General features: G+C 39.7%; 1 protein-coding gene across 20 annotated transcripts in view; it reads right to left on the reverse strand.

The window, feature by feature from the left end:
• Positions 1-26,785, reverse strand: part of MAGI2 (membrane associated guanylate kinase, WW and PDZ domain containing 2) — a 1,587,879-nt gene that overhangs the window by 185,518 nt on the left and 1,375,576 nt on the right. For 12 of the 20 annotated variants that reach the window (XM_070071222.2, XM_070071216.2, XM_070071215.2 and 9 more), the window contains 2 exons: positions 11,987-12,028; positions 5,009-5,100 (listed from right to left, as the gene is read on the reverse strand). In XM_070071222.2, coding sequence (XP_069927323.1) covers positions 5,009-5,100; positions 11,987-12,028 — 134 coding nt within the window. The remainder of the gene's footprint in view (positions 1-5,008; positions 5,101-11,986; positions 12,029-26,785) is intronic. The other 8 variants (XM_070071219.2, XM_070071223.2, XM_070071218.2 and 5 more) reach the window with 1 other exon arrangement.

Genomic DNA, 26,785 nt, shown 5'->3' on the forward strand with positions numbered 1-26,785 from the left:
GACTTCTGTGGTGGGGAAGACAGTTTATTGAATGGGGTGTTGATATACCCTCAAAACAACAAAGCACAAGCCTGGGGATCCAGCAAAGGAAGACTTTCCTATTTCAAAGACTGTATTAAAGCAAGCACCATGGGGAGAGTGGGCACTTTGTTGCTTTGACTTACATTTATTTTATAGTTTGATCTTTATTTGTTATCTACATATATGAGAAGGAGCTTGCCACTATTACCAATGCTGAGGGCTATAAGACTATGATCCGGCCCCGACTGAAGGCTCCCTTGGCACACTCATCTGTCCAGTTTTTTCCAAGCCAGTCTTCTGGTATAGGAATCTTAAAGATAGTAGCCCAAATGAGTAAAACAGAGATAAGGGCAATTTGGGAACCATGGCCCTGCATGGTCTAGAAGGGACCACCAATCTGCTCCAGCCACTTCTTGTCACAAAGAAAGGCAAACTCAGTGTTCTGCATCAGTTTTTCAAGAGAAGACATACAAAATACAAAAGAGAAGAAATACAAAGTTCTCTAAAATGTGAAATTGCTTGTCCTCACTCATTTGTGTGCTTGTGTGTGTGTGTGTGTGTGTGTGTGAGAGAGAGAGAGAGAGAGAGAGAATGAAACATATCATAGGGCTGCCAGGACACTGTTTCTGCTCCTAGGAGTGGGCATTTTAATGCTGTGGAGCCTGGGGCCAGTGCTGTGGTGAAGCAGGTTAAAGTCATGGCCTGCAGTGCCAGCATCCCTTAAGGGTGTTGGTTCGAGTCCCTGCTGTTCCACTTCTGATCTAGCTCCCTGCTAATATGCCTGGGAAAGCAGCAGAAGATGGCCCAAGTGTTTGGGCCCCTGTATCCACATGGGAGACCCAGAAGTTGCTCCTGGCTCCTACCTTTGGATCAGCTCAGCTCCAGTCATTGTGGCCATTTGGGGAGTGAACCAGAGGATGGGCTCTCTCTCTCTGTACCTCTCTCTCTCTCTCTGTAACTCTAACTTTCAAATAAATAGATAAATCTTTTTTTTTTTTTAAAGCTATTTAGCCTACAGGATTTAAAGGCCTAAGGAAACATAGCCCTCATCAGTATTTGTTCTGAGAATTGCAGTGACTGTCTTGGCTGGATGACATCACCCTTTTAATTCCATTTAACAAATATTGATTGTACCAGCCTCTGTGCTAGGTTTAGAAGATACAAATATCCTTAAATCATAGCCCTTGCCTTTAGGAGCTCATAGATCAGTGTAAGAAAAAAAAAACCCACATCATTCAGTGTATTCTAGAACATAGAACTCAATCTCCTGGGTTGGTAAGCTTGAGGTATTAAGTTAGTAAAAGGGCATTGGGTTCTATGTGGAGATCAAAATGCCTTGCAATTTTCTCTGCTACTGCCCAACATCCCCCAAAATGCTATAACAATTCTCTGACAATGGTATTTTATTTTGAGCATGGTTTTATTAAATTTTTTAAAAAGCATATGATTTCTAATATAGAATTTAGCCTCAGGTCAAATAGAGGATAGGCCATTGTTCTTAGTTCCTCTAAACTCTTGGAATAGGAGTGTTTTTGTTGTCCATGGTGAGCCCTTTGGACCATACCTGATGGTTTATGCTAAGGCCATGAGTCAGGATGGAGCCAGCCACACCACTGGTCTTGGGGTAGGGACTGACCTTACCAGGAAGACCAACCATAAAATTAGAGGATTTGGCCTTTGAGCCAAGTGGTGTTTGCCCAACCTCTGGGGAGGAGTGAGGCCCAGAGACTGAGCTCTGTCATGTGGGCTGCGAGTCAGTCGACATGAAACCCGATGGAAACTGTGGACATCTAAGCTTGGGTGAGCATCCTCTGCTCACTACTTTGTTTGTCAGGGTGGAGGTAACATGACCCTGAGGGTAATGGAAGCTTCACATCTGACCTTCCAGACCTTGTCCTGTGTGTCTCTTCTTTTTGCTGATCCTAATCTGTATCCACAATAAGACTGTAATTATCTGTACTGCACTTTCTAGATTCTGAGTTGTGCAAGTGAACCCAGGGAAGTTATGGGTACAGGACACACCTCCAGGTAGCCTTGGGACAACACAGTTCTTCCTGCTTTGTTGCTAAAAGTTGTCAGGAGTGACTGTAGACTGTGCTTATAGTGCAACATCCTGAGATAAGGAAGGACTGGCCAGGACACCCCAGTTTTGTTCCAGTCTCCCCTAGAAGCAAGGGTTCTTCAGTGCTTCAGCCCAGTGAATCATCTTGCTCCAGGTTATAAAACTTCCCAAGGTCTGCTTCTTGGGGTCCCTCAGAAGTGGTGACAGTGAGTCACATGTAGTTGAGGTCCCATCCACCCTTGGTAGCTTTCCTGAGCCTTGGGAACCATCTCTCAATGTATCTTACACTTCTGTTGTCATTTGCTGCCTGTAAGTGATCAATGTGTGTCATGCAACTTGTCATGTGTGGACTCAGACAAGTTGGTAATCAGTACATGGTGAACCCGCTTCATAGTGGAGCCCCCCATATTTATGGCTGGTGTCTAAAGTGGGGGCAGTCTGTGGAGACTCTTTGTCTAGACATGGCAGTTTGGCTACCTCATTTCAGTTGGTGTCAGGAGCTTTTGGCAAACATGGTGACTTTGACCTTGAGTTTGGCTAACTCTGGATAACTGCATATGTTAAAATTATGGGGCATGAACGTAGAAATAAAAGGGGAAGATAGGGCTGGTGTCGTGGCACAGTGGGTTAAACCACTGTCTGAGATACTGGCATCCTATATGAGTGCTGGTTTGAGTCCTGGATGCTCCACTTTGATCCAGCTTCCTATTAATGCACCTGGAAAAGCAGTGGAAGATGGCCAAGTACTTGGGTACCTGAACCCACGTGGGAGACCCAGGTGGAGATGCAGCTCCTTGCCTTCCATCTGGCCCAGCTCTGCATTTGCTGCCATTTGGGGTTGAACAAGCAGACAGAAGATTTCTTTCTTTTTCCTTCTCTCTTCCTCTCTTCCTCTCTCCCCCACCCCTTTCTATAACTCTGTTTCTCAAACAAACAATGTTTTAAAAAAAGGTTGAGCCGGCGCCGTGGCTCAATAGGCTAATCCTCCGCCTTGCGGCGCCGGCACACCGGGTTCTAGTCCCGGTCGGGGCGCTGGATTCTGTCCCGGTTGCCCCTCTTCCAGGCCAGCTCTCTGCTATGGCCAGGGAGTGCAGTGGAGGATGGCCCAGGTGCTTGGGCCCTGCACCCCATGGGAGACCAGGAAAAGCACCTGGATCCTGGCTCCTGCCATCGGATCAGCGCGGTGCGCCGGCTGCAGTGGCGGCCAATGGAGGGTGAACCAACGGCAAAAAGGAAGACCTTTCTCTCTGTCTCTCTCTCACACTGTCCACTCTGCCTGTCAAAAAAAAAAAAAAAAAAAAAAAGGTGGGAAAGGGGAAGATGGAATCCTAGCTTTGCAGGAATTTGGAATTACGCTGATGAAACCACAAAGGTCATGTTATAGGTTAACCCTGGTGGAAGTCCAGTCAGGTTAATACCCTGTGGCGGTTTGGGAGGATAAATCAATGTGAAATCTTTATATACATAAAGGGACTTGGTTCTATTTGTAGCTCCTTCCTTCCCTCCTTCCTTGCTTCCTTGCTTCCTTCCTTCCTTCCTTTCCTTCTTTCCTTTTTCCTTCCTTCCTTCCTTCCCTCCTTCCTTCTTTTCCTTCCTCCCTTCCTCCCTCCTTTCCTCTCTCTCCCTCCCTCTTTTTCTCTTTTCTTTCTTTCTTCCTTCCTTCCTTCCTTCCTTCCTTCCTTCCTTCCTTCCTTCCTTCCTTCCTTCCTTCCTTCCTTCCTTCCTTCCTTCCTTTCTTTCTTTCTTTCTTTCTTTCTTTCTTTCTTTCTTTCTTTCTTTCTTTCTTTTTCTTTCTTTCTTTCTTCCTTTCTCTCTCTCTCTCTCTCTCTCTCTCTCTCTCTCCTCTTTCTCTCTCACTCTCTCTTTCTCTCTTTCCTTCTTTCTTCCTATATAACTAAGATGAGCTATGGAGAGGCCTGAGACTGGTAGGCTGCTTGATGATCCAGTATCACTGGGAAATGAAGATGCAGACAACAGAGGGGCAGGGGCGCAAAGCAGTGAGTGGGGAGCAATGCTGCTTCCACCTGTGGCATGGGGTCCTGCAGTTAGTCTCTGAACGCATGTAAACCAGAGGCTCCTGTTACCCCAGCAATGCTTTCTCCTCCTCAAATATGAAGGGAACCCCAACGGACCTCTCTTGGCCAACACACTCTCACATTTTCTCTGGGAGCTGGGGAGTTAGTGACATCATGGTTGCTGTTGTCAAATGCTCTCCCCAGGAATCAGAGATAAGTCTTTTTTTTTTTTTTTTTTTTTTTTTTTGCCTGGAGGGCCCTCCTCGTTGGAGTCCAGGCTCAGCCTTCTGGGGTTTTCTGTAGTGAGGGACCTCATCCATCATCTGCTCTAGCCTCTCCCACAGGGCTGCTAGGCTCTGCCTGAATCCCTCTCCTGTGCCTGAGCTCACTCCCTACCAAGACAAAGTACTTCACTGGGGGACAGTTCTAATTGTTAGAGATTCTTTTCATTTGTTGGGTTAACTTTTTCCTTCTGGAGATTTCTGCCTATTGATTTTATTTTTATTTATTTATTTTTTCTGGAATATCTACCAGAGAGATGATGTTGGGCTTTGCATGGATTTTCTTCTTTTGTCCTTAAAGCTACAATATGAGAGGGCACTACTGTGATCTCCACTTGCGGGTGAGGAAACTGAGGCTGCCACTCAGAGATACCATGGGTCCAATACAATTAAATGACTGACAGACTCACGAGGAATCTAATCCATGCTAAGAAAGAGTAATGTCCTGCCATGAAGGTGACTGATATTGGGATATTGATCATGAGGATGCTGGCACGATGTGAGAAGCTTCAAACTCTTCTAAGTGAGTCCCGAAACATTTACCTTTGATGCCCTACTGAATGAATGCTTTCCCTGATGCTTACATTTGCAACAGAGCCCAAAATGGGGGGAAAAAAGATTCTACTTACAGGCTGACCGGGCTCATCTCCTCCAAGGATTCTGAAGCCAAATCCAGACTCCATCCTCCGAAGGTGAACATCTAGTTCCTTATAATCTGGACCTGGCATGAAGAAGAACCCATTGAGTGATGGCTCCTTTCTGCGCCCCACCCCCTGAGGAACCGAACACACCGATGATGAATCAGTTTGTGGACGTGATTCATGACAGTGCTGTTAGAGTCAATGGCAGTAGAGAGGGTACAAAAAGTATGGGAGGAAAACAGTAGGTAGTCCCTGGAATCACAGTGGCCAAAGGTGTGACCTGGGTATTACCATAGGTAGAAAGAGCAAACACAGTTTCTGAGTTTAAAAAAATGGATACTTCTCTAATTCTTTATTTTTCTGACAGCCTTCAGATTGCCCTCAAGAAGCTTGGCTGTCACTCTGAGGATGTTAACTCTGCCCAGAAGCATCATTTCAGAAATGAGAGAGAACAGATGGCAAAAACACCACAATTACCTAGTTAGTGTCACCTAGTAATTGTTTACGACTTGATGCATCCAGCTTGGATGCTCGTGTGTGCAGAAGTTCGGGGTAAAAATTCATGCTTCTAGAAGTTGTCTTTTACAGTATTGCAAATATTAAGAAATAGAGAATGTAAGGGTTTCTCTGCTGGGGTTTAAGTATAGTGTTTATTATCAGACAAAACACTTTAGTTTTTTCATAACCTATGATAGGCATTCTCCTGGTTCTAAGATGGACCCTTACCTCCCCAACATTTCAGCAAATGGAAGCCACTACCCAAGTATTGACATTATTAGCATGCTCAAGAGTCTGAGGACTCTGAAGTCAGCTGAAAGAAAAGAAATGTGCTTGAAAATCAGCTGGGGAAATCTTTTGGGTAACATTTTTTTTCAGCTGTAGAATAAAGTTGTAAGAGGACATCTGACTTTTTAAGGAGAGTATTATTTATGTTTACCCCCTGCCCCTGGTCCTCTGCACACCCTCAGGAGAAGCAGCTCCGTTATGACAGAGTTGTGTGTAGTTTCATGCCCACTGAGGATGTCAGTACATTTGGGAGAGGGTTGATTATGACATCTTTTGCTGAAGAAGTGTTTAGTGGTTTCTGGGCTTTAATGGTTTAGAAGAGGTATTAAAACTAATAGAAGTTAAGTATAAGAAAATTCTTCTTGCTTAAACAGGATGGTTTTGGGAATTAGGGTGGGGTTTTAGAGGAGGAGACTCCTTAAGGCACAAAAATCTCCAAAATGCCAAGCCACCTGGATACAGTGATAGAGTAGAGACGCTCATTGAGTGACGGCCAGGGGGACCTTACCCAGGCTCTGCAGGAAGGGGGGTTCTGAGTGACCCAGTGTGCAACGATACTGGGCTTGCCTTGGTGCCCAATAGCCCAGGCTACTCCTAGTGATATATGAAAGTAAGCCATTCACTCCTGCTGTATGGGCCAGAGATGGTTACTTGGTGCTCTCTTTAACAAAGCTGAATCAGGCACCTAAGTACACATGTAGGGATATATTGTGACAGACTTACTGACCATTCACTCTTTTATGACCAAATGTATGTACAATCATTTGTATGTGTAATCATTCATATCATGTGTATGCCTTTTCCATTCAATGAATAATATAAAACTCTCAAACAAGAGTAACCGATTAAAATTTCCCTTCCCTCAGCTATCTGTTAAAAGCTATACAATCATTCTTGTTTTAAAGATTAGAGAACTATTAAATAGTTCTTCAGAGTTGGGTGGTAAAGTGAAGCTGAAAACTTCTCCCTATACTCCATGAGACACATCTGGCTTTTGAACTCAGTTTACTCTGGAGTCCATGAAATATTTTGAAATCAAACATTGGGGTGTGTGCCGAACCTTTGGGAGTCTGGAGGCAGGTGTGGTAGCCCCAAATGATCACAGTAGGTACCCTTACTCTTTACCTAGGAAAGGACAAAGGCAAGGGGAGATGGGAGACAACAAATAATGCTCATCACAGTTCAAACTTCTAAAAGTTGATGATAATGTAATTGCTCATGGCAATTTCCTAAGTCGCTTTAAGCTTGGAGGATCCTAGACCATGAAGCAAATACACATAAAAAAATAAAAATAAAAGGTGATTTATTTCTGACACCTAAAATGATATATCAAGGCATCTATTCCTATATTCTTCTTTGGCATTACTTATGAATACAGTAAAGAGGAAATTGTCCGTCTACTGGGATATGCTAGGGTTGAGGAGTTTGTCTTGGCTCAGAGAATGTTGTGATTCCTGGGGGACTTGGAATCAGTTTTTTTTTTTTTTTAATAAATGACTCAGATTTTTTTAGGAGAAAAATTTTGGATTTTTAGCTAGTTAATTTTGTTTTACTGTGAAGAACAGAGATGTGAGCAAGGCATTTATCCTCCTCCTCCTACTCTTTTGGTGCACTTTGGTAATGATTAGGATCTCCTGACTGTTGCTTTGAACCAGGCTGAGGAGAGGGTGGTGTGAGGCCACTGTTCCATCTTTGTCCTTCCATTCATCCAGGCACAGATGCCCAAGCTTCAGGTCCATGAGCACATGAGAGACCCTGCAGAAGAGTGTGGCAGCAGATGTGATTTATTTTTTATTTCTTTGTTAATTTTGAACACAGACTCAGGGGCTGCAGGGCATGGAAACTTCAGAGAAATTGTCAACTGGAAAAGAAGTCTAAATGATAAATTGTGCCTTGAGGCAGCAACATTTTCTTTAAAGGGAAAATAAGATTTTATAGAAAGATAATTTTTTCTTTGTTTCTTTTTTTCTTCTCTTCTCCTTTGAGACTGGATTTACAAAATAATTAAAATTGTATGCACAGAGCTGGGAGACACTAGCTCCTTCTTGCTTTGTTAGCTCTGTTGATGATGTTTCTGATCCTGTCCCTGAACTGCTCCTTTGGCTCTCTGACATGTGAGAATCATTGCATCATGCTTATTTCTTCCCTTATTAAGGCAAGAATTTAAACTGGGGAGATCCAAGGGCCAAGTGCTCACCCCGTTAGACAGAAGTTCATGATCACTACCCTCCTCTCTTGCTTATAAATAACTTATGCAGCCTGGGAGGTTGCTGGGTGAAGGAGCCTGGTAGATATTACCTTCTGCAGCCAAGTAGCTTTTGATGTCACCCAGTCCCTCTTTTGTTCTGCTCATTTGCTTATTTCTGTGCTCTTTTTTGGTTTTCTTCCTCCTCAGCCCTTTTAGCAGAGCTGTCAGGGCACCCTTGGTGGTTGCGTGGTGCAGCTGGAGAGGAGGTGGTGGTTGTGAAGAAACGAATGAAGGGGAGACAGAACATTCTTTGAACATTGATGTTCGATGGCCAGCCACGGCCAATGTTGCCTCTTCCTTAGAAGCTGGGTGCCAGGTTGTTCAGGCATTGTGAAACATGGCATCTCATGATGCTCTGTCCTGATAAAGGTTTTGTGTGACCATGTGGCAAGTTTACTGAGATAGAATTTACCCGTTTAATTTATCCTGAACTCACATCCAAATCACAACAGCTAACATTTAAAAAGTCGGAAATGGCGACCACACCCAGGTACCAGGACAATCTTCCTTATAATAAAGAAAAGTAGAATTTCAAAAGCTGATTCATAATTTACACTAGGTTTCCAGGGCATTTCATGTGTTGTAAACATCCTTGGTCTTGGTTTTGAAGGACATGCTTTGTACACAGTATTAAGAGAAAGCCTGGGTGACTGAACACGACTGATTAATTTTAAGAATGGATTCAATCTTCAAAAATGCAAAGAATGACATTTTTAGGGATTATTTGGGCACATGGGATGCTGCTATAAACATGTTAGTTAAATTTTCGTACTTGAATACCCTTTCATATTTTAATTAAAACATAAGTACCATGGCTTATTATCACAGCTTGGCACAGAGAAGGCATTTATTCAATTCCTCCTGCTGGAAAGAGCATTATTTCTATTATTATTTTTGGCTTTTCCTTGTAAAGAGATCTAGGAAAGACAGCATGGGGAAGGCAGGAAGGCACCAGAAATTTAAGAAGGATATTAAGCACATACTCCAAGTGTCTGGGTTTACATACACTATAGACATGAGTACAGAATGAGTTACATGGGAATTAAATCATTTCTATTGCATAGAAAATCTAACAAATCTAACATTACTAGATAAAATAGCTAATACTTTTTTTAAAAACGAATCCCTTTTCTTTACCTTTCTCCTTTACCCTTGGGTAAGGTGGACGTGACCAGGCAGATTTGACTCATTGCCTACTCTATTTGCTTTTCTGCCTGTAACTAAGTTCAGATTTCTTTTCCTGAAGATTGCCTTGCTCTGCACTTCCATTTCTCTCTTGGAAGAGCAGTTTCCAGTGGAGACTTCACTCCATCTCTGACTCAGTCCTGCCACTCTAGGTTCTGTTTTCTTGGCATTACTGAACATTCTTTGAACATTGATGTTCGATGGTCAGCCACGGCCAAGTTGCCTCTTCCTTAGAAGCTGGGTGCCAGGTTGTTCAGGCATTGTGAAACATGGCTTCTCATGATGCTCTGTCCTGATAAAGGTTTTGTGTGACCACTGTGGCAAGTTTACTGAGATAGAATTTACCTGTTTAATTTATCCTGAACTCACATCCAAATCACAACAGCTAACATTTAAAAAGTCGGAAATGGCAACCATTTAAGGTTGCTGGCTGATGACATCCTAAAGATCAAAAAGAAAGGATGCTGTCTCTTTCTCATTTTGATTGATTCCTTTGCCTCACATGATGTAACTGATGCACCTTTTATGACCTCAGATTTCTTTTGATCCTAAACAGGGTAAGTCCTCCTTTGGGAGTGGTTTCTTTTACACTTCAGGTCTTGGCTCTCTTGACTTTGGGTAGAGTTGGCATCCACAGTTCCTGGCTTATAGCTTCTGTTGTTGCTCAGTAACACCACCCGGGGTGGTGATGCAATTATCTTTGTCTTTGGTATTGTTCCATTATGCACAGCCTCTAAGAGCTGTTAAGTAAGTGTTTCCTGGATTTAGTTGTTTTTATGACACTCACCAGCCTATCAGAACCAATTAACCACAATATTAGCCTACTATGGAGTTAATGCTTCCTTTTATAAATACACGATTTAGTATCTCCTACCATCCGCTTTGCCTCTACACCTAAAATTATGCAAATAATATTAATAATATACCTTTTAATTATGATAATATATCTGAGTAAAAAAATCATAGCACAGGATTTATCAAAGAACATTTTATCGATGAAAGAAGTAACATGGGAATTTACTTATTTTGGATGCTGTCATGATTTTCTGGAATATTTTGATAAGTTATGTGGACAACAAAATATTTGGATCGGTTATTTTCTTGAAAATCTGGATTCTCAAATTATATGAAAACTTTTGTTTAAGTAATGTGCTTTTTTATGTAAAATATCTTTTCACATATGTCAAGATAAATGAAATTATTAGGTAGTCTTTTTATTTCTTCTTTTATTTTTAAATAAAGTGCCTTCAGAAGCTGGGATTTTCATGGAATGTGCTTGCTGTGGCCAGTAAGCTGAGATTTAGAGTTCCAAATTTAATCTTGATTTCATTTTGCAACTATAATTACTAGGTCCAATTTTCTCCCTGGGTATAAGATATTTTTAAAAATTACAAGGACTTTACAGTCAGCATATAATAATAATCATGCTTTAAAATGTTCAGACCAAACTAAACGAATGCTTCAGACATGATTTGAGGACAGAATGCCAAGCAATATTTCCATATTTCCTACATATCCAAAAAAAAGGATGCAGGGACTTACAGAATGAAATGATCTTAAGCACATATATTCTCCAAGGGGTGTTAGGACATGCTGGGATGGATAATGAGCTGTCACCAGGGAAACACTCCAGAGATGTGTGCTGTGAGCCCACAGACCTGAAGTAGCGCTATTATAAAACGCTTTTTTCTGCAATTGTTTCATCGTGCTGGCTTTCAATCCAGTGGCTTAATCATCTGTTCAAAGTATTTCCATTACTAATTCTATGAGTGAAAAATCTAAATCTTCTTTTTCCTTCTTCACTTCCACAATAATGTTAAGCATTTCAGCTTCGGTCAAAAATGTTAAATGGTTAAGTTAAAAACTGTTTTCCTTCTAAGTAAATTAATTGATTATTATCAAAAGCTCTTAAATTTGAAATTATGATAGTCTATGCTAGCTTAAAGTACTATTGAAATACAGCATTTTGTAATTGGCATGGTTTTAAAAAAGTAAGTTGACAAAGGTATTTACTTAGTTTGAAAATAATTTCATTCTATATTACCAAATACTCGAATAAATTTTTTGGAAATATCTAAATTGCAAATCTCTTGACATACTTCAGTTTCTCATTTCTATTTCTCTAGTCTGGCACTGTCCAAAATAAATAGAAAGTAAGCTACATAAGTAATTTAAAGTTCTCTAGAAGCCATATTCAGAAAAGAAAACAAAACAGGTAAACCAAATTTTCATTAATATATCTTAACCTAACACATTCAAAATATTATTTCAACATAAATCAATATAAAAATAATTAATAACTATAATTCACTTCTTTTTTTTTTTCTCTTGTGCTAAGTCTTTGAAATCCAGTGTGGACTTTCACAATCCTCGAGTAAATCTAAACTTAAGAGTGGCCACATTTCAAGTGTAACCCAATAGCTATGCGTAGCTTATGGCTACTCTATCAGCCAGTACAGATCTAGTCATGCTGGTGGCTTTCTTACCGCGTGGTTTCCCATCTAGCTCTTTATTAAGTCATTGTATTGAAGACATTCACAAATAAGACTCTTTCCCTTTGTCTTTCATTGGTAGGCATTGAGGTCTTTCATGATGAGACTTTCTCTCCACCTTGAATGCAGGCTTATGTGGGTGAATAAGATTAGCACAGTGACTACATACTAGAACACTGATAATACTCAGAATGATTCATTACACAAAATGAAGATGTTTAGTTCACAGAACTGTGAGTGTGGAGGAATACTTGCCAGAGGAATCCATTCGAAAACTGGTCCTGGGTGGCACTTGTTCTGGATGGGAAAATGGGGAATTAAAGTTGAAATTCATTTATGGCATTTTTTTTTTGTTGCTATTATAACTCCCCCACCCCAATCTTGTGTTTATGTTTAAGGATTTTTTTCCCCCTCTAAGATCCATGGAAATTAGAGGACGGATTTGCTTTGCTTTCTATGTGAGTGTATATATAAATGCATCTCTCTCACATGTGCTCAAAATAGAAAAATCTACATTCTTTCAAGTCAGGGCAGATAAAAGATCACCATTTCCAAATATTTCTAAACTTTGATTCTCATTTTAAGAATGCACATTTGAAATGAAAGTCAATCCAAACATATATACAGTAAATGGAGATCTTTTAAATCGTGTTATGATGTTGTGTCATAAAACCTGGAGATGAAAAGTAGAAAATTTAATCAAGGATTGCATTGATCTATGCACACCAGTCCAAATATTTTTATTTTCTCAATTATTTTGGTTGTTGATATTGCATGTTAGTAATTCAGCTAATTTATTTTAGCAATAGAAATCATTCATGAGAATTATGATGTGATCTGTTACATCAAACAACGTAAAAATTCATGAAACGGGAGTATAAAACACATTAAAATTCTAGGAATCTCAAAAGCTTAGAGTTCCAGGACCTTGAAGCATCTAGTTCCTTACTATATACTGGAAATATCTTCAGACACGTTGCTGTAGTGGATCAAAATTTATCAAAGTCCAATTGACATGCTTCGCCCTCTATTCCACGCATGGACATGTCTGAGAAAGGTAGACTTTCACCATGTCTTTATCTGAAACTACTGGACATACAGAAAGTGGCATAAATTGTCCCCAGATTTTCATTCTTCTTTCCACATCCAATATCTTACATCCACATTATAGAGGAATTATCCGAGTGACAGAGTCACAGTCACCTCCGAGAGCTTACATTCAAAGCCCTCTATTTCACAGATGGTAAGATAAGGGGCCCAACATGCTAAATCAGTTGTAAAAGTGATCCCACCTCTCGGGAAACTCTTTAAGGTCATTTTCAGAAAAATAAAGCTTAGAATATTATATCTATGTGTTTATTTCGTTTTCAACTTACTTAAAATGCACTATTCAATAAATCTCTGTCTTTTGTTCCATTTTAGTGCTACCATGGATAAATATTGCACCACTTTTAACTGTATTATATTTTCCCTAACATTTTCAAATATTCTTCCTATGACTTCACAGTCCTGTCAATAAAGTTCCAAACCACACAACTGGATTTAATATAAGATGCGCAGAAGATCTAAACACACAAATTTGTGGTCAAGAAATACTTAAGAAGAGAAAAAGCTATGTAATGGTAAGCTGAGGTATTTCTATCAGAATATTTTTACCTCTCTGAACTTATATAAAAGTTATCTTGTTTCTTAGCTTTTGAATCATGTGAGGAATTCCAGATGGAAATTAACTAGAAGTTATTAGACCTCTTTAAAGTATAAATTCACATAATAGATAAAAGAATTCTAGAACTTTCTTGCAAAAACCACTTCTTCCACACTTTTAGATGTCAATATGGACTCTTATTAGCTTGGATATTTTAGACCATTACTATGTTTCTGGTCATACAAGTAATCACGTATTAATGATAAGTAATAAGCAGTCATTTGTTGTTCCTTTTTAAGAGATTTTCTAGAGGTGGCAACTTAAAAGACATAACAAGACAGAGAACAATTCTACAATTTTTCTTTCGTAAATTTAAAATTTTTCTGAATAAAAGTAAAAAAAAGCAGAGAGCAAGAATAAAGTACCATGTGACTATGATTTTGACTAAGAAGATAATTTTAATAATATAGTTGAGCCAACGTAAAGTGCTATGAAGAAGATGAGTATTTAATCAGTGAATTTGAAAACTTAAGACCACAATCTCATTGCTTTGGCACTGAGCTTTGTTTCTCACTCAGCAAAGGCGTAATTCCCGTGCCTGCTAGGTAAGCTGCTTTCATAGTACAGAAAACTTACTTTTCTAGCAGAATCATTATTATTTTTTTAGAGAATGTAGATAACTAATGTGACTGCCTAAGATTAAGAATTGAGAAATATCTTTTAAACAAAAAAGGTAGGCTTGTAAAGGAATTGAAGTCTGCTACTACCTTCCAACCTCTACATTAGGTGTAAAATGGCATTTTATATTATTGTCTCACCAGGACATACTTGCCAATGACCAGTTAAACTCCGTTTACTGCAGCACTAATGTCCCATATTTATTCAAGAAAGTACTTTGGGTTACACTGTCAATTTGTACTATCAAAAAAATGCCTTGACATATTAAGTAACTTTGAATCAAGGACTGAGTCTATCTTTTTCTTTCCCCTCCCCAGTCCCTTCTCTAATTCTGAAAAAACATTGATAAGCTATAGGTATGAGTCTAATTTTTAAAATATACAAATATGTGCTGTACCACAACTTTTATTTTGACTATCGATATTATCTAGCTTATAACATGGTGATTTTTTATTATAAAAGGAGACTGTTAGAAATATAAATGCTATCATAGTTTTTTAGAAAGCTAACCAAAGCACAGGTTTTGAAGTTAGATTTGCAAATTAATTAAAATCTACATTTTAAAAATGGCAAACATAGCTTAACTGGATTTATTGATCTTGATTATCAATATATTATAAATGCAAGGTGATACATGACATGATATATTAGAGACTAGCAGAAAGGCAATTTTTTTCATGGATAAATCATAATATAAATCTTACTAAGGACAGTGATAATGCTTTTCTCTTGGGAAAAGGGTACAGAAAATTAACCTTCATAGTAAAGTCAAGGACATTGTAAAATGATAATGTTGTTAAATTATTTTCTACCCTTTTATGATTATAACGCTGGTAAAAGTATCTTGAAGTGGATTAAGACGGCAGAGCAGGGACAGAGCTTACTGCTCTAGTCTAGGAGAATATAGTTTAAAAAAAAGTGGAGAGCGTGCAGTCTCAGTGAAGAGTTAGGAAGAAAATGGAAGGGGAAACTCTACACAAATTAGAGGGACACACTGGATCTATGTGGAGGACATGGACACCCACAACTCTAGACCCCAGCAGCTGAGAGCCTCTGAAACAGCATTGGAGAACAAGGTGAGAACAGACCACAGCAACCCAAGTCACTGGTGATGAAGCTGCAGGAAGAGCCTAGAGAGAATCTGTCTTAGATCCCCAAGGTAGATAGTGTACCTGCCAAACTAGAGGGGCACGTTTCTCTCTTCTCAATCACCTTGCAATGGCATCCTGTAACAAGCCGATAGAGAATGGGTGTCATTTTGGATATACTTAGCAGCTGCACCAGCTCATGGCTGGCCCAGAAACCAGCTGAGGGGAGACTCCTGTGTCTGGTAGGGAGAACAGACAGGGTGCTGGGTGCTGCTGACTGTGGGAAGCTTGTATGCTGGGACTGTGAAAAAACTGAGGCTGTATGGGAGGGTTCATGGTATGGCTGGGACTTTCGGCAGTCACTGTGGAAGGCTCCACACACTCAGGGCTCCCTGTTTACCTGGTGAGGAACATTGCTGAGGGATCTGAGCTCACACTGAGGAATGCATGGATCCTTTGCGTGGTCCTTGTGGCAGAGCAGATGAGCATATTACCCACTGGGGATAGTGCTCAGGCACTGGTCTCCTTTGAGGAGAGGAGCTCAGCTGAGCAGAATAAACTTCCCCTATGACAAAAAAAGAGAGATTTACCATGCCAAACCTAGGTGTCACCTTAGGTACACCCTTCACCCTGGAGAACTGAATAGAGCTCCTTGGCTGCACCCACCACATGCCTCTAGGTATTCACTGAAAGCAGATACTCCTCTAATCTACAGATGCACGTATACTGAAAGTAAAAGGATGGAAAAATATATTACATGCTAACAGAAACCAAAAAAGAGCTGGTGTATTAACCCTAATATCAGAAAAATAGACTTTAGCATAAAAACTGTTAAAAGAGACAAAGAAGAGCACTATGTAATGATTAAGGGATAAATCCAATAGGAAGATGTAAGTATTATAAATGTATATGCACCTAATTACAGGGCACCTGGATATTTAAAAGAAGTGTTAAGGCATCTAAAGGGAGACATAGACTCCAATACAATAGTAATGGGGACTTCAATACCCCACTTTTAGCAATGGGCAGATCAACCAGACATAAAATCAGTAAGGAAACAGCAGAGTTAATTGACATGATAGACCAAAAGACCCAAAAGATATCTAAGCTTGATTCTTCCTACAGTTGCAGAATAAACATTCTTCTTAGCAGTGCATGTAACTTCTCTAGGACTGACCACAGGCTAGGCCATAAAGCACATCACAGCAAATTCAAAAAAATTGAAATCATACCATGTATCTTTTTGGGCTACAATGCAAAGGAACTGGAGTCATCAACTCAAGAATCTCTAGAACATATACAAACACATGAAGATGGAACAAAATGCTTCTGAATAATCCGTGTGTCATAGAAGAAATCAAAAGAGAAATAAAAATATTCTGGAAACAATGATGAAAACAATACAATATATAAAAACTTACAGGATACAGTAAAAGCAATGTTATGAGGAAAGTTTATAGCAATTGGTACCTACATCAAGAAATTAGGAAGGCACCAAATAAAGGAACTATCAATGCATCTCAAAAATCTAGAAAAACAATAGCAAATTAAACCCAAAACTAGTAGGAGAAAAGAAATAATTAAAATTGTAGAAGAAATCAACAAAAATGAAGCAAAAAAAAAAAACAGTACAAAAGATCAGCAAAACAAAGAGATGGGTTTTGAAAAAATAAGCAAAACTGACACATCTTTGGCCCAACTAATCAAAAAAAAAAAAAAAAAAAAAAGGAGAGAGAAGACCCAAATCAATAAATTTAGAGAGAAAAAGGAGATGTAATTAGACACCACAGAAATAAAAAGAATCATCAGAAATTACTACAACAAACCAGTAAACCTTAGAAGGAAAGGATAGATTCCTGGACACATACAACCTACCTAAATTGAACCATGAAGACATAGAAAACCTAAACAGATCCATATTCAGGATGGAAATTGAATCAGTAATAAAGACCCTCCCAACAAAGAGAAGCCCAAGACTGGATGGCTTCACTGCTGAATTCTACAAGAAATTTAAAGAAGAACTAACTCCAATTCTTCTCAAGTTAATCAAAACAACTGAAAGAGAGGGAATCCTCCCAAATTCTTTCTATGAAGCCAGCATCACCTTAATTCCTAAATATGAAAACGATGCAACAGAAAAAGAATTACAGACCAATTTCCCTGATGAATATAGATGCAAAAATCCTCAACAAAATTATAGCCAATCAAATCCAACAACATACCAGAAAGATCATGCACCCTGACCAATTGAGATTTATCCTTGGTATTCAGGGATGGTTCAACATTCGCAAATCAATCAATGTGATACATCACATTAACAAAAGAACAATATCCATATGATTATATCAATAGATGCAGAGAAAGCATTTGATAAAATACAACACTGTTTCATGATGAAAACTCTATTACCATATTGGGAATACAGGAAGCAGTCCTCAACACAATCAAAGCAATTTATGACAAACCCACGGCCAGCATCCTATTGAATGGGGAAAAGTTGGAAGCATTCCCACTAAGTTCTGGTATCAGATAAGGATGCCTGCTCTCACCATTGCTATGCAATATAGTCCTGGAAGTTTTAGCCAGAGCCATTAGGTAAGAAAAAGAAATCAAAGGAATACAAGTTGGGAAGGAGGAAACCAAACTATTCATATTTTTAGATGACATGATTCTGTAGATAGGGGATCTCAAAGACTCCACCAAAAGACTAATGAACTCCCAGGGGCTCAAACACTTGGGTCATCCTCCACTTCTCTCCCGGGCCACAGCGGAGAGCTGGACTGGAAGAGGAGCAACTGGGACTAGAATCCGGTGCCCATATGGGATGCCAGCGCTGCAGGCGGAGGATTAACCAAGTGAGCCACGGTGCTGGCCCCTAAAGCAATCTTATACAACAAAAACAAAGCTGGAGGCATCACAATACCAGATTTTAAGACATATTACAGGGCATTTATAATCAAAACAACCTGGTACTGGTACAAAAAACAGATGGATATACCAGTGAAACAGAATAGAAACACCAGAAATCAATCCCAGCATCTAGAACCAACTTACATTTGACCAATGAGCTAAAATCAATCCCTGGAGCAAGGACAGTCTCTTCAACAAATATTTCTGGGAAAACTGGATTTCATATGCAGGAGTATGAAGCAGGACCCCTACCTTACACCTTACATGAAAATTCACTCAAAATGGATTAAATACTTAAATCTATGATCTGATACCATCAAATCAGTAGAGAACATTTGGGGAACCCTGCAAGACACTGGCACAGGCAAAGATGTCTTGCAAAAGACCCTAGACAATCAGAGGCAAAATCAACAAATGGGATTACAACAAATTGAGAAGCTTCTGTACTGTAAAGAAACACTCAGGAAAGTGAAGAGGCAACCCACAGAATGGGAGAAATTATTTGCAAACAATGCAACTGATAAAGAATTAACAACCAGAATATATAGAGATCAAGACACTCCACAACAACAAAACAAACAACCCAGTGAAGAAATTTGTAAAGGACTTAAACAGACATTTTTCAAACACGGAAATCCAAATGGCCAACAGACACATCAAAAAATTCTCAGGATCCCACTTCCCATGTTAGATTGTCTCTCCTTTTTAATTCTATCAGTTAGTATTAGCAGACACTAGTCTTGTTTACATGATCCCTCTGACTCTTAGTCCTATCATTATGATCCATTGTGAACTGAAATTGATCACTTTGACTAGTGAGATGGCTTGGTATACAGCAGACTCATAGAACGTCAGATGTCCTAAACAGCACTCTGGCCTCAGACTCAGCCCTTAAGGCATTTGGATATGGCTGAAGAGCCCATGAGATTATTTTAGGCATGGAAAGCCAAGACACTCTGGCAAAACACACACACACACACACACACACACCCCTAAATGAAAGATCTCTGCAAGTGAGATCCCAGTGGAAAGAATGGGCCATCAAAGAAGGAGTTGCCTTTCTCTGAAGGGAGGAGAAAACTTCCACTTTGACTATGACCTTTCTAAATAAGATCAGAGTTGGCAAACTCAAAAGGCCTCTGTAGCCTTGGCAGCTCATGACAAGAGCCTAGGGAGATTACTGACACCATAAACAAGAATGTCAATTGTTAAGTCAACAACAGGAGTCACTGTGCACTTACTCTCATGTGGGATCTCTGTCCTTAATGTGTTGTTCAATGTGAATTAATGCTATAACTAGTACTCAAAAAGTACTTTACACTTTGTGTTTCTCTGTGGGTGCAAACTGTTGAAATCTTTACTTACTATGTGCTAAGCTGATCTTCTGTATCTAAAGAGAATTGAAAATGAATCTTGATGTGAATGCGATGGGAGAGGGAGAGGGAGATGGGAGGGTTGTGGGTAGGAGGGAAGTTATGGGGGGGGGGAAGCCACTGTAATCCATAGCTGTACTTTGGAAATTTATATTTATTAAATAAAAGTTAAAAAATTCTCAGGATCATTAGACATCAGAGAAATGGGAATCAAAACCACAGTGAAGTTTCACCTCACCCCAGTTAGAATGACTTTGATACAGAAATCAACAAACAAGAAATGCTGACAAGGATGTGGGGAAAAAGGTACCCTAATCCACTATTGGTGGGAATGTAAACTGGTAAAGCCGCTATTGCAGACAGTATGGAGATACCTCAGAAATCTGAATATAGACATACCATATGACCCAGCCATCCCACTCCTGGGAATTTATCCAAGGGAAATTAAATCAGTAAATAAAAGAGTTATCTGCACTCCCAAGTTTATTGCAGCTCAGTTCATAATAGCTAAGACATGGAATCAACCTAAATGCTTATAACCAAAGACTGGTTAAAGAAATTATGGGATACATACACTATGGAATACTACACAGTGGTAAAAAATAATGAAATTTGGTCATTTGCAACAAAATGGATGAATCTGGCAAATATAACACTGAATGAAATAAGCCAGTAGCAAAGGGACAAATATCATATTTTCTCCCTAATCTGTGATAACTAACAGAACACCTAAAAGGCAAGCTGTAGAAGTGAAATTGACACTTTGAGAAGCAATGACTTGAACAGCCCTTGTCTTGTCTGTCAAGGAACAGGTATTTTTTTCTTCATACTATCTGTTGAACTCTTTACTTAACACAGATTTAATCATCTGTGTATAAAGACAATTGAGAGTAGATCTCATTAAAAAATAAAAGTGGGAATAAGAGAGGAAGGAGGAAATTTTTAACTGTAAAGCTGCATAGGTCTGCATACATTCCTACTGACTTACTTCTAAGGGTACAGTTTAAAAACTTGCATGGGACCCCAAATCCCATTAAGCTGGCTAATAAATATGTCGTCTTAAATGTTAAATTGATCATATTAGGTGTTGAAGTGAACATATAGGTAGGATCATGTGTTAAAGTGTTCATATTAATAGGATCAAGTGTATGACAATAATAGTAAATATAATTATAAAGGAGAGAATGTTCCAGCAGACTCATAGAATGACAATTGCTTTAAGTAGCACTCTGACCTCAGAATCTGCCCTTAAGGTATTCTGGTCTGGCTGAAAAGCCCATGACAGCATTTCAGACATGGGAAGCCATGACAGTGTGGCAAAAAATATCCTACATGAAGGATCTCATCTCTGTGAATGAATCCCCAGAGAAAGAAGTGGTCATCAAAGAAGAATGTACTTTTCTCTGAAGGGAGGAGAGAACTTCTACTTTGATTATGTCCTTGTCTAAATACTGATGGCGTTTATGGATTCAAAAGGCTTCCATAGCTTAGGCAGCTCATGTCAAGAGCCTCAGGTGGTCACTGACATCATACATAGGAGTGTTAATTGTTAAATCAACAATAGGAGTCACTGTGCACTAACCTCCCATGCAGGACCTCTGTCCTCAATGAGTTGTATTATGAGGGTTAATTATAAAACTTGTTCTCAAATGTGTGTGTGTGTGTGTGTGTGTGTGTGCAAACTGTTGAAATATTTACTTAGTATAGAGTTGGTCTTATGTGTATAAAGTTAATTGGAAATGAATCTTAATAGAGTATGGACTGGGGATGGGAGAGGGAGGAGGAGGAGGGCTGGGAGTGTGGGTGGGAGGGCGGGTATGGTGGGAAGAATCACTATTATTCCTAAAGTTGTACTGATGAAATTTGTATTCCTGAAATAAAAGGTTTCTTTGGGAAAAATGTCTTAACATTTTCATATCTTCTTATTTTAAAATTTCACTAAATACAACTGTGCTCCAAAGAACACATGTGAGGGGTACTTTAAATAAGGTTGTTGGACACTAGCCGTATCTAAGAAAATCAGGCCAGGGCTTGATCTAGCACAGTGTTTTGAAGTGAGGACTTTTATGGGAAATGCAAGGTGGCCTTTCACCATCATTGAATAACTGCCTACAATTGTTGTATCCATGGATTTTTTTCTCTTTTTTTTATTCGAGAGGGTAAGTGACCAAGCAAGTGAGTCAGAGAGTTTTCATCTGCTGGATCACTCCTCAAATGCACACATCAGCTGAGGCGAGGTTAGGCTAGGCTAAAGCCAGGAATTGAGAATGTAATCCAGTTAATCCAGTTCTCCTAAGTGAATGTCTGAGACCTAACTACTCAAGCTATCAACTGCTGCTTCCTAGGGTCTGTATTAGGAGGAAGCTGAAATTGGGAGCCAGAGCTGGGATTCAAACTCAGGTAACTCAGAGATGAAATATGGGTAGCTTAACCACTAGGTCAAACACCCATGCCAGCAACTACGAATTTATCAAAATTTTTCTGAAATCTTTAGATGTTTCCAGTGTGATTCTATCAGGTGTGTAACTACATGAGGAAATGTGATTAAATACAGGATGGCTCAATAAGGGCCTACAGAGGCTTTGTAGCTCTGGTTCTGAGCACTGCAGATGGCTCCTACCTTGAGTGAGCGCTCTCACCATTACTTTACATTGAGTCTCTAGACGTGTGCTGCCATAGATAATATTCCTATACCATCCCATCTCTTCACTGTTAGGATGGCAGATAGCACAAACTAGAACCTCTGCTTACTAATAACAAGGATGCAGAAGCAAAAAAAGTCCCCAGTAGTTTAGAAATACAACCATCTATTTGTGATCAGTCCTGAATTATATGTGCATTATTATATTGAACAATGAGAGTTTGATAATGGACACTGAACCACAAAAGAGCAGGATAAAAGCCATAGATGTGAGATCCAACTGCCTATTTTTATTCTGTTACAAATTACACTTTCATTTCAGGTGTGGTACTAAAAATCTCCCTGCCTCTCCATTATGATCCTTAACTGATCTGTGGTTACTTTTGATTGCTACCTTTGCTGTGATGCACATTGCTTATTATGGGTTGCTAATGCTTTCTAATTTCTGGAAAGAAAAATGGACTGTCTGAGTTATTTTTTGAATCCATTCCAGAGGAATTTCTGTTCTAAAGAGGTTATACCACAAGGCATGTTACACCATACGGATCCTTGACACTTTTATGATCCTACATTTGAGTGATGTCTTACTGCAAAGGAGTGTGGACATGTTGTACCTCATAAATTGTTTATTTATAATAGCCAAGGTTCAATGTGAAAAAAAAAGCTTGGATAACTTCAGTCATAATTCAGTTTGGGTTCAAACCAAGGGACAAGATGGTGAGAGAAGAGTCTCAGGGAACAGGCCTTTTGTTCTCTATTTGGGTTTGAATCTGCCCTTCTGAACATGCATCTAAGGTTATGGTGTGAAGCATGCCCAAGAAATGCCCATATGAACAAAGGGTGTTAAGACAAACATGTAGAGTAAGCCTGGCTTAAAGCCAAGGGAAGCATCAGGGCGGCACCCTTATTCTGGAAGATTTCAACTGAGCCACACTCACTTTCTTTGGGAAGTCCTTACTATCACCTTGTCCAGTGATGGCAGGAGGCCTTGTGCTAGGTAGGCATCTGTTGCCAGTTATCTAAGCAGATTCCTTCCTAGGGGTAGGAGGAAGATGAGATTAACTCCCTTTCAGCTCTGTGATTATTGATTATTGTGATGTTAAATCTGACTTACTCTCCAGGGTAAGAATAAGGACTCAACGGCACAGTACTTAACTGCGTGAAGCTTTACTACCTATTTCTTCCACTTAGTTTGCCATGCTCTAGATTTGCAGATATGAACAATTTCCTGGGTATGGGGAGAGTTCACTGGGGCTTTGGTTACCAAGACAAGCCACCACATAATCCTTTTCCTCAACTTAAGGACAAAACATGCATAGGCAAAAATCTGATTAGTCAAAGAAATTAACTGAAAAAAAATTAGTTATCTGAGTAGGTACTTACATTTTTATTCGTGGTCTGTACATTTAGAAATACAAAGGTGCTGCAAAAAGCTCCTGGAAGGTGTATATTATGAAAAAAAAAAATCTGTGTCCAGATTTCAATATTTTTGGCATCAAAATAAGCTTATTTTTTACTGTATTTTCCATTAACTTTTTGAAGTACTCTCAGATGCTTTTCTTGGACTGAAATGATGTCTATTCTTGAAGAGATTATATGATAAGGAGAAACCATATAATTTATCATTCAAATGGGGACTATTTGGAAAGTGGAAGGGGAACTATTAATACTTATTCAGAACAAAAAAAGACCAGGACAGTTTTAGAACTCCTATGTGCAGCCACCATTGATAGTCTCATGCATAAGCAGGCTATTAAAACAAGTTTCCTATCATACCAGACATACAGGGTTAAAGCAAGGATACAATCACATCTAGAGAAAGAGTAATGGGAGGAGATGAGAAGACAGAAAACAGTAAGAGCCTTTAGAAATGCCTTTTTTCCAAGTTTAGAAATGATATGCATAGGCCAACGTTAGGAAGGCAAGCATACATACTGAGAAATCTTAAGCCATTCCTCTTATGACTGCAAAGAAAACTCAAGTCCTTCTTTTATGAAATTCACAGGAAAAGAACAAAAACAAGAGAAGCCAAAAGTAGCATGGCCTGTCCTACTATGCCAAAGTGTGTTTTTTCCTTTGCTTTTAGTCAGGAAAATCAAAAGTAATGTGGACAGCAAGAAGTCAATTATCAACAGAGACAATCTACACGGAGAACAAAAATGATGTTTGTCTAAAAGTCAATGGTAGGCATGGAGGTAGGGAGAATTTTGCTCTTTTCTTGGAATTGGTGGGAATGACATATGGTCAGTTGTTAAGTAACTGGCATGAAAATACAGAAGCTTCATGGATTAAAACTTTCTTGGGGACATGATTCTTCTTTTCTGTATGTAAGCTTAAGCTTATGTTGAATTAAATTGGTGGGGAAAATACTTTTACATAGAGTTCTTCAGTAAGAACTAACTAGATTTTGATAATTCAAAGATATCGAACATGTAATATTCTCCTGACTAAACATCAAGTTTGCATATGGAATTGGAGAAAGTATCAGCACTAGCTGGTTATTTTTACAGCACAATGTTACCCATGTTGTTTGCTGTGTTGTGTAATGTGGCCTTGTTCAGAACTGTTTTCCTAAGTATACATTTGTGTCCCCAGTTTCAAAGAAGCTCCTCGTGAGCTTATTCTGGGTTATTTCTCATGATTTTTCTCTTGGGAAGAGCCTAGCAGAGTTCTAGGCACATATTCATATATTCCTGTTGATTGATGTGGGGCCCAGCAGTGCTGCCTCTGGGAACTGTGCCCAGTGCTATGAAATGAGAATAAGACTGTCCTGCCTCCTGCCTGTAGAAGTGAAGAACTTTCCTCTCTCTCTCTCCAGTCCTGCCTCGTTTGGAGAAGCTCTCATGAATAGAGGGGGTGTTTCTAGCTTTCCTCTCCAAAGCATGTACCTGTCGTGTTCTGTTTCCTGCAGCTCTAGGCATCTATGGTTGTCTTGGTTTGTTTAAAATTATAGCAGTTTTCTCAGGAATGCATCTTTATTAAGATGTCCTGTGCATGCACATTAAAATGTCAGCATAATCTAATTATGAGTCAAATGAGCCACAGCAACATTTACATCATTTGATAAATTTCTATCATTTGCAGGGCACTGGTGACTTGAATCCAAATATTTCTTGACAGCCTTGAAGGAGCTGTAGCCCCAGCTCATGGGGCATCTTTTTATTTGGTAACTGCAACCCAGCTTTGAGTGTTAATGCAAAAAAAAAAAAAAATCTCTTTAGCCTTTGGACATGGCTCTAACGGAAGACAGTTTGAGACCACTAAACGACAGGGACAGTATCAAAGAACTGAGTTGAAATAGCTTTGGTTAGGATTCTCTGGTATCCTGGTACCACTGACCTCTTTTCCCCAAGGAAACAGTGGGGAGACACAAGAATACACAGAGCCAAACATAACTGGCATGCATGTGTCGAAGGAGTAAGAACAGAGTGGTTCACAATCAAAAGTCTGAACACTGTGCACACATTTTATGATTATTGCATTAAAAATAAAACCTGTTTGAAGATGATGAGGAACAGGCCCAACTTCCCTCAATAGTTAAAAAAAAAAAAAACCTTTTCTTTGGGAATTACTCAAAAAGTTTAAGTAAATGAAGGAAGCTTTTTTGTACTTGGAAACAGAAAGCGTGCAGAGGGTACCGTTTTGTTCTTTGCAGAGCCCAGAGACAGTGGCACCACGCTCTGGTTTCCTTAACCTTCAGGGGTAGAGCTTTCGTTGCCTTGGCATGATTTCTGTGTTTCATTCGCGCTCCGTTCAGTGTCATGAAATAACACGAGAGAAAAGAGAAGGATGGGAAGGGAATGAGCTCGCTCTCTTTTGTGCTTCCTCGGAGTTGTGACCCTGAAAGCATTACCGTGACCTTGGAAATGGTAGAGAGCTGATGAAAACAAGAAGGGTGCAGCTGGGAGCGCAGTGGTGGCGCAACAAGGAGAGGCCACTGTGGGGGTGAGGCTTCAGGCTGCAGAGGCTGACGGGAAGATCACAGAGGAGGCCTGGGAGTGACAGTTCTGGGAGGCTGAGGTTGGTGGGTTCACTCTGCTACACCGGAGGGAAGGCAGTGAACCAACCCAGCATTGTAGGGGCTGGGCAAGGACATCAGAATTCCTTTAGGGATGAAAGAGGGTCACAGACCATTCCTGTTCAGAAACCGAGGGCACGGCTGCCAACAGAAAACTAGGAAGAGAAGCCTGGGAATAAATGCTAGCATGTCCTTTGTCCTGAAGAAGAAAGCTTCGTGCCCGTCAGGGAACTGAGATAGCACAGTTGTTCCTCCAAAAAGTCAAGATTGAGATACAATAGCTTGGATGTAGCTGATTATTTTTTCAGAAAGGGTGTGAGGGGACTTGTTTAGGTAAAAATGATTTCTCAATGGCCTGCTGTCCTAACTATTTTATCAACCAAAATTACTTCTACAAAGAGCCTTTGAGGAAGGGGAAAAGGTATGATGTCGGCTTTTCCCTTTCCCAGCTGGGTGCGTGATTCTCAGGCCCTGAGCTCATCAAAGAAGTCAGCAGAACTGAGGTCCTCTGAGATCGCACACAATGGAAAGCCTGCTATTCACGCTTCAGGTGATAAAGCTGACAGAACGCCACAGGAGGGGAAACCAGCGGAGGGCCAGGGACTACACCCTGCTCACTGGGCAGGGTTCCTGATCATTTTCTCCGTCCCATTATACTGTATACTCTGCACTTGAGCCATTTAGATTCCTGTCCTCTACCG

This window comes from Oryctolagus cuniculus, chromosome 3, assembly GCF_051225735.1.
Source record: "Oryctolagus cuniculus isolate XC-2025 breed Fujian yellow rabbit chromosome 3, ASM5122573v1, whole genome shotgun sequence".
Lineage (NCBI taxonomy): Eukaryota > Metazoa > Chordata > Mammalia > Lagomorpha > Leporidae > Oryctolagus > Oryctolagus cuniculus.